This window comes from Populus euphratica, unplaced genomic scaffold (assembly GCF_000495115.2).
Source record: "Populus euphratica unplaced genomic scaffold, PopEup_1.0 scaffold245.1, whole genome shotgun sequence".
In the NCBI taxonomy this organism is placed as follows: domain Eukaryota; kingdom Viridiplantae; phylum Streptophyta; class Magnoliopsida; order Malpighiales; family Salicaceae; genus Populus; species Populus euphratica.
In genome coordinates this window covers 169846-179059 of record NW_011500127.1, presented here as the reverse complement: position 1 = coordinate 179059, position 9214 = coordinate 169846, and the positions used below count along the sequence as shown (strand labels likewise).

The 9214-nt window shown below is 27.5% G+C and overlaps 1 protein-coding gene across 1 annotated transcript; it reads right to left on the bottom strand.

The window, feature by feature from the left end:
- Window positions 1-3357: 3357 nt before the first annotated feature.
- On the bottom strand, window positions 3358-4928 carry LOC105110294 (peroxidase 2-like). The gene is made up of 3 exons (XM_011005286.1): window positions 4662-4928; window positions 4352-4546; window positions 3358-4160 (listed from the first exon to the last, which is right to left on the bottom strand). The coding sequence occupies exons 1-3, from the start codon at window positions 4878-4880 to the stop codon at window positions 3612-3614; spliced, it is 963 nt and encodes a 320-aa protein (XP_011003588.1). The 5' UTR covers window positions 4881-4928; the 3' UTR covers window positions 3358-3611.
- Between the last annotated feature and the right edge of the window lie 4286 nt (window positions 4929-9214).

Here is a 9214-nt window from a genome sequence, read left to right as displayed (position 1 = left end):
ATTTTATCTTTTAAAATTGAGATTGTTAAGAATTTAGCTTTGTAATTTACTTCTTTCTATTTTTCTTTTATATAAGGTTAGCATGATTTATAGGTTTCCTAATGTAACCTAGGCTACCTTGATTTACAAGTTTAATGGGTTGTCTTTTTTTTTTTTATATATATATATATTTTTTAAGTGAACTTAAGTTTTATTACAGTTTAATTTTTTTTCGTATAGTTAAAAAAATAATTTTAGAGAAAAATTATGTTATTAAACTTTATAAAGTAACACAAATTAAAGGATTTGAGGAAACTATTGGTTCACCCACACATATTATACTGTGAATGACAGTAATAATCTATAATGTTTTGCTTTCTTGATTTTTTCTTTATGTTTTTGAATTTTAGTCATGATTTTTTTTTCAAATTTGTTTTTGTTAATTCATCTTTTAATATTGGAATTGTGAGGATTTAACTTTATAATTGTTTTTTATTTTATCTTCTTATAAGATTAATATGGTTTGCAGGTTTGACAAAGTAACTTAGGTTACTCTAATTTACAAGTTTGGTGAGATGTATTTTTTTAATTGAATTTGACTCTTTTATCCTTTTTTTTTCCTTCTTGTATAGTTAAAAAAATAGTTTAAAAAAATCATGTTATTAAACTTTATATAATTGTTTTTCTTTTTATTTAACCTTTTTAAAAGGTTAACATGGTTTATGGGTTTACCAGGATAACTCGGGTTGCCCTGGTTTTTGAATTTAGTGGGTTTTTTTTAATTGAACTTGAATTTTTTTATCATCTATTTTTTTATATAATTAAAAAAATAGTTTAAAAAAATTATGTTATTAAACTTTATAAAGTCCACATACCTATTTACAAGTTTAGTTGGTTAACCTAGTTCACGGGTGTGACAAGTTTAACTCTTTCCAATTATTTTGTTTCATTCGTAGATACTAGATTTATCACTACTAGAAAATTAATAAATACAAATAGAAATACTGAGAGAATATTTATGTAGGTAAATGTTTTAGGGATTTTACCGATATATCATTTTTACCAATGAAATTATCGACAGAATAATTGGTAAATTTGTTGGTAAACTATGAATACTATTTATCATATCAATTATAAAGAAAATTATTGACGAAATTTTTCATCGGTGCTTTCCAGAGAGCTCCAGAACTGTTCACTTTTCAATTGCACTATTAATTTTTGTTCTTTACGAACAAAATCATCAACAAATTGAAATGTCATTGGTTTTATTTGGTAGTTTTATGAAACAATTCAATTAATTTAAAGTTTTCATTGAAATAAATTATTATAAACGAAATTACCAAAGAAATAATTAAAAAATATTAATATTTAATTATCCGTCGTGATCCACCCCCAATAAAAAGTTTGAATTCCCTTATTTCCTAAGAGACATACTCATTTCTTATTCTTATTCTTCTCCTTCTTCTTCCACTTCTTTTTTTTTTCATTATATATAAAAAATATCAATATCTATTTCTTTCTCTTGTCTTCTCTATTCATCTCCTTCTTTTTTTCTTCATGCTTGGATATGCCTTCTTCTTCTTTCTTCTTTTATCCTCTTAGTTTTTTTTTTAATTAATATGCTTTATGAAATTTTTTTTCTCTCCTTAGCTTCACTTACAACTACATTAAGGTAAGATTTTTCTTTTTTCTTCTTTTTTCATGATTTTTTTCACTATATTATTTTTTATTTTATTTTTTATTGTTTTTGTTCTTAATAATTGTATAAATGTTGTTGTGAGATTTGTTTTTACATATGAGTTCAATTTTTAGTTGATTTATTTATAGGATTTTTAAATTTTTAACAATTGTAACTTCATTTTTTTCATATGAATTTTTTAGTTGAATTTATTTTTTCATTTTATTTTTTTGTTGTAAATTTGTTTGAGTTGATTTTCTTAATCTTTTTTCCAAGATTTTTTAGTATATATTATAGAGAGTTGATTTATGTTAATTTAATTATTTTTTAATATTTTAAAATAGATTTTTTAAAATATTTTTAAATAATTACCGAAGGATTACCGATGGTATTTTTTGAGGGATGTACTAACAAAATGAAGCAGTTAATTTTTTTTTACGCATTTGTTTTGTTAGTAAATCCATCAGCAATAATTTTTTTATTATTAATTGATTTACTAATGGACAAAAAATTACCGATGAACGATTTACTGATGGATTATTTCCATCGGTGATTTTGTTGATAAATTAATTACCGACAGAATATATGTCTTACGCCGATAAAAAAATTCTATTAATATAACTGTTAAATGTTGTAGTGAATTGGGAATTCAGTTTCATAATTGGTTTCGTTTTGTCTTTTATGAGGTTATCGTAATCTAAAAAACCATCTAGGTGTTGGGTTGATGTTTGATTATGCAATCATCTATTTTTGTTATTATATAGTTAAATAAAAAAGAGATTAAAAAAATTATAATTCTAGTGGAGTCCATAAATCAGTTTACAAGTTTGACGTACTAGCCCGGCTTTCCCGATTCTCATATTTGACAAGTTTACCAACTAATATGATATATATATTTTTTATTTTTGGTCTTTTAATTATTTTTAATTTATTCTTTTTGATTTTATCATTTAATATTGGATTAGTTGAAAAATGAACTTCATTATTGATTTTTGTTTGCTTTCTAGGGATAATTGTCTCAAATAAGTGACTATTTTTATATTAGTGCTTAATTTTGTGAGCATATATTTTTATCATATAATTAAATAAAAAAATATAAAAAGATTATTAAATCCAATAAAGTTCATGGCAAAGGGGTCTATCCAATCTATTATCGTCTCAATATTTTTTTTAAATTATCATCTTAATTTTTTTTAAAAAATTAAATTATATTTTTATTGATCATCAAGGTTATATTTAAACCTATACAATTGATCAATTTAAATCAAGTTAGTTCTCACACAATTTAGTTAAAAGTTAGACAAAGAGTTAAGTTAGAAGTTTCAAAATTAACCTATTTAATAATACTATTACAAAAATTCTTTGTACTTTTAATATATTCTTAAAAAAATTAATATTGAGCTGTAGTAGAGCACGAAACAATATATTACTATAATAGAATTGAACTTAACTTTTTTCTCTCTCTCTTATGAATAGTTCAATAAATATGTTATTTAAGATAATTAAGAAGTTACAAAACATATTTAATTAACTGCTAGAATGGGTAGAAATAGCCAGCCTGTGAATGCAGGCTTAACACGACCTATTTAAGATACAAACAAGTAAGCCGAACTTGTTTTATTTTAATTCGATAAAATAAAATAAAATAAAGCATATAATTAATGGAATATGCAAATTGAAATTCGAGTTCCACTAAAAAAAAAATAATTTCATTGGAAAATACAACAAAATAACCTTACATTTTTAATACAATTGAAATCAATATACTACGCAAACAATTCAATCTTCCTTGCGAGTCTAAATTCACTCACAAAGAAGAGAGATGACACAATTACAATGAATAAATTAAAACACACAATATACTGTAGCATTATCGTTAAAGAAGACGATTCCCTGCATATTGATCAAAAGATAAAATAAATAAAAAAATTATTTTTGCAGTCCAAACAACAATTTAGTTCACCTTCCTACAATTCAAACGAACTTGGCCTTGCTTTCCAGTCAAAATGTTTATATTCCCCATCTTAACCATAGACTTAGCAAAATCAGCCCAAAAAGCCTTAGGATTTGAACTATAAGCCTTCACCAATCCATCAGTGGAGCCACCATTGAAGAGGGCTTGATCAGAGCGAAGCAACCCTCTTTTCTTCACCAAACTGTTGAAGTATGCAACATCAAAGCGTGCAGGTGTTGGGTCTAGAGGAGCAAGGTTTGAGTCACCACCAATGCGTGGACATGTTGATTTGCGCTGTTTAACAAATTTAGGGTCGATATTTGTTTCATTGTGGATTCTGTTTCTGAACGTAAAACACTGTGCTGACCCTAAAGTGTGGCCTCCGGAGAGAGCTACAAGGTCTCTCTCATTTAAACCCTGCCTTTTGAAGTTGTTGATTAGGGCAGGAAGATCCATGAATGGTGATGGGAGGTCATTGTTGGCTTTGTCTCTGCTAGCTGTGGTTGAGTCCTTCCTTCCTAGTTGGACGGCCCATGTTGGCCCTCCTAGCTGAACATATATTTTATATGAGCAAATATGTAGATTACAATGTTAATTAAATTTGATAGCCGGCTTGCATGCATGAAAATTTATTAATAAATTCTAAATTCAAATATTTTCATCCTTATTTTCAAATATTTGAAAAAAACAATACTGAAAACCACCAGCAATACAAAACAACTCTTTAATCGATCACGTACCGCAACGACGGAGTCCCGGGCTGCAACAGCTACGATATCTGCACAGGAGACCACTGGACGTCCACAGATCTTGTCCACCTCCAACTTAACTTGGTCAATAACTTCAAATCCTTTAAGAGAATTGATATTAGGAAGCGCATTCTTTTCACTGTCAATGGTGGATGTTGAATCCAAAAGAATTGATGCATCACAACCCTATATCACATATATGCAACCAAAACCATTAGTATAAGAACAATATGCATGTAAAACTTAATTATGTGATACTATTAAATAATTAGGAGAAATTAGAATGTGATTAGTGTAATACATTGACAAAACAATCATGGAAGTGTAGACGCAACAGAGAAGCACCCATGCGTCTTTCTTTGTAAACTGCGGCCTCCACAACTCGTTTGATAGTTGGTAAAGCTTTGGGACACACACGGTTATAGTAATATGGAGATAGTGCTTTTGAAGAAGAAGCAGAAGTAGCAAGAACCAAAAGCACAAGGAAGGCAGAAAGACAGAAGATGGTAGGAGAAACCATGTTTAGTTAGTACTAGATCTGTAGTGATCACTCTGGTTAAAGCTCTTGTTTTGCTTTGATGATTTACTGTGTTTTCCTTGCCTCTCGGCTTATATTTATAGGGCATGGGGGAGCTAGTGTTGAAGAAGTTCTTCGACATTGTAGGACTTGGCCAAACCTAAGACTTTCGAGAAATTTACAAGTGGCACACAAATGTCAAGGCCATGATTAGGGAGAAAAGTACATTAATGTGCTCTAAAAAATATGTCTGATTTAGTCATATCACAAGCTAGCTATCTAATTCATGTTTATATACGCATGGAGACCATGTCGTGAGAATTTTTTATTTTCTATTATACATACACTGTCTCTTTCTCAAGTAACTTATTTGTAGCTTATCTCCGAAAATAAAATATCGAGCTATTTCGAGACTGGGTCAGGGAGTTGAACAAATCTCTTAATTTGTGCATCCATGGGCAATTAATCAGAGCTAGAGTGTTGTTTTATATGTTGGATTTTGTATTTTAAAAATATTTTTAATATTTTTAAATTAATATTTTTTTAGTATTTTCAGATCATCTTAATATATTATATTAATATTAATTTTTTTAATAAATAAATATTTTTTTAATATATTTTTAATTAAAAATACTTTAAAAAATAATCAATACCCCACTTCCAAATATTTACATACTTAATATTTACGTACTCTTCAAAGAAACTATCAAATCAATGATGACAACAACCACATCGGAGGTGGGGGCATGCCTTGGAGGAGAAATTGCTGATAAGGAAATCACTTGACCAAGCAAGGAGTAGAATCAAACTACATAATAATTAAGGAAAAAGAAACTAGGAGAAAGTCTAGCTATATTTCTTAAAAACAATTGGAGATTTCAATGACTTAATAACTTTTATTTTTATTTTTTTATTTGCAAATGCTATTAATTGACATGATAGTTCACGCGTTAACATAAAAAAAAAAAAAAAAACACTTAGCATTTGGCATGCTAACCTTTAGACTCTTGCCTTTGGATTATATATGCGACTGCATGGTTCTCATAAAAAATAATAATGTCAAGTGTCAACCATATTATAAAGCAACAAATATAAAAAAACACGTGTAATATCATACGAAATCCCCACGGTTAATTTATTCCAAAAGCTAGGGTGCTCAAGCATGCTAGCTACTAATTAATTAAAATATATTCGAAGCAATTTCTTTTTCGACAAGTATACTTGGTCAAATGAATCTCGTACGTGTTGATTTTATCAACGATACACCTAATCACTATAATTAATTATGAAAAAGCTAGCTAGATCCTTGTCGAGATCAAGAAACGGCCGATTCGCCGAACAAAGTTTCTAAGCTCTCTTGCTCTGTGGTTTGCCACGTGGCATGTAATTGTTCATCTTTCTTGAATCATTTTACAATCAGTTCCGAACTTAAAAATATTTACATGTTTTGAATAAATTTTGGATATTTATAAGTGTGTTTGTGGTTATTTTTAAAATATTTTTATTTAAAAATATATTAAAATAATATATTTATAATATATAGAAGTTACACTGGGTAGACGACATATGTCCCTTCACCATGTTTGGCTCCATATTTAGTCTAGAAATTGAAGAAAATGCATGAAAAAAAATGATGAAAATACTAAATTAATTAAAAATAAATTTCGTATTTATTATAATTGGTTATAAATTCATTTAAGTTGCGAATTAAAAGAAAATGTGTGCTAACCATATGAATGCTAAAGATGGGTTGGATGGATGGTTTAAGTTAGTTAAAAAAATTAGATAATAGAAAGGATCTAATTCATCAAATTAGAAGTAAAGGACCTAAGTAATCAAATTTCTTAAGTCAGCGATGACGGGCTTGAAGAAGCCGACAATTAATTATAGCTGTAATCAACCCAGAAACAAATCATTAAGAGCATCTCCACCGCATGAGATAAATAAAAAAGTAAATATTAAATATTATATTTTAATTTTAATTTTTTTAATTTTTTCATTCCGCACCCACACAAATAGCCATTTTAGCTATTTGTTTGCTATGGCCAAAATAAATAATTGCTGGCTAGGCCAATAGCTCTTTTTTTTTTATTTAAATACAGGAGAAATTTTCTTTAAATGCAAGAGGAAAGAACTTGTAGGTTTAAAATTTTGTATTGTGTCTTATCCTTCTCTCAAATTTAGAAAAGTAAGAATTAATTATTCTCCGGTTAATTAATAACATCGGTTGTGCTAATTAGCTGAAATTAAAAAGTGTGCTTGTTTAAAAACTTTTTTTATTTTTTCTTTTATATCTCTTGATTTTTTAGACTTTTTATTGTTAGTTTAATATTTGTGATGATTTTTATTTCTGCATTATTTTATGTTTTTAATATGGGTTAAGGAAGATAATTTTTATTTATGTTGTTATCTTTGATAAAATTGAGAGGAATTAATAATGGTAGTTGATATTGATAAAAAGATAGAGTGACATATTTAAAATTTATTTTTGATTATCTGTTTTAATTTGAGGTCAATTATATTTTGTCTTGTTGAAAATGCAATTAAACCAGTATATTAATTCTCTTTTAGTTCCAAAAAATAATCAAATTGTTATGTTAGAACAAGTAGGAGGTGATGCTTATTATTAGTTCGCATGTATGAAAACTACAAAATTGTTAGACATTGAATGTGAGTTTCTTTTACATACTCTTATAAGGTTTTAATTTGAGTTTTTTTTTTTTTTATGTAAATAGATTCAAATTTTCTAAGTTCTTTTACCAACTTTCTTACGAGTGAATCAGAAGATATTCTCTCTCAACTAAGTGATTCTAATCAATTAATTGATGACTTAATATACTCGAATTTAAATGTCCATTCAACAAAAAAATCACAAAGAAGTAAAAATTTCTCATTAGAGGAGGATTGTTTACTTGTCTCTGCATGACTAAATACAAGTAAGGATCCAATTACAGGAATTGAATAACAAACAAAACAGTTCTAGGCTCGCGTACATGCTTGCTCTGTAGAGAATGGAGGAAACTTGAATAATTGTTCTCAAATAAGCATCTCAAGTAGATGACAAGAAATAAATAGAGAAGTAAATTTGTTGGATTTGTTACTTAAATTGAAAATTGTCAGCAAAGTGGAATGACCGAAGAATCAAGGGTAATGTTAATATTTATTTCTATGTTAAATTATTTAACACATATTTTAATATTATTTTATTTATTTATTTTTTTACCAGATTAATGATGCTTGGCAAATGTATGCTTCTTGTGTTGGCAAATGGTTTTAACTAGAACATTGTTGGGTTATCTTAAGAAAAGAATCCAAATGACCATTTGAGCATGCAAGTCAACATCAAAGATCAAATAAGAAACAAAAAAAGTCATATCAATGCAAATCCGGCTTCATCAACTCCATCTACTCCTGATTCTGTTAGTTTAGGAGAAGATAGTGAATCATTGATTTATCAAGATAGACTAATCGGTCAGAAGGTTGTAAAGGAATGACTTAAACGTAGACAAGAAAAAGATAAAGTTGGAGAGGTATCTGTAATGAATCTTTTACAACAATTCAGGGATATTCTAGTTGAAATTAAAGATCAGAAGAAACAAGACAAAAAAATTATGTTAGAGCAACAAGCCATGATGGTTCAACAAAGTCAAGAGAAACAAGAATTGGATAGGATTGAGAAAGAAGAACAAATTATGAAAATGAATATTTCTAATTTGGATCCAATTTTTGCAGCGTATTTTCAAAATAGAAAGTTAGAAATTATGCAAAAGAGGGGTTTTAATTTTTAATTAACTTTGATTGATTTATTGTAATGTAATATATTTTTAATTAAATATGTAAAAAATTCTTGGTTATTTTAAATATATTGTTATGAAATTGATATCAATTCATAATATTTTTTTTGAAGTTCCTCTAACATTTAACAATAATAAATAAGATTAATTAACTTAAAAGATAACAACCATAATAAAAAACAAAAAACATAAAAAACTTGAAAATTATGATAACATAAGAAGTTCAAATCTAAAGATTCTACTTGTTGTCATATTGTTCCCACAAATGTTCAATCAAATCTTCTTGTAGTTGAGAGCTAGTTGCTCTATCCTTAATTCGATTATAAGTTTGAAGAAAATAATGTAGTTCTGGTATTTCATCATATGACATTGATATAAAAGAATTGACTTCATGTTTATGGTCAAATCCAATGTTCATTACTCTTTCATCCTTAATAATTATATTATGCATTATTATGCAAGCTTTCATAATATATGCAAGCATTTCTTTATCCCAGTATCGAACAGGTCAATGTACAATTGCAAAACGAGATTGGAGCACCC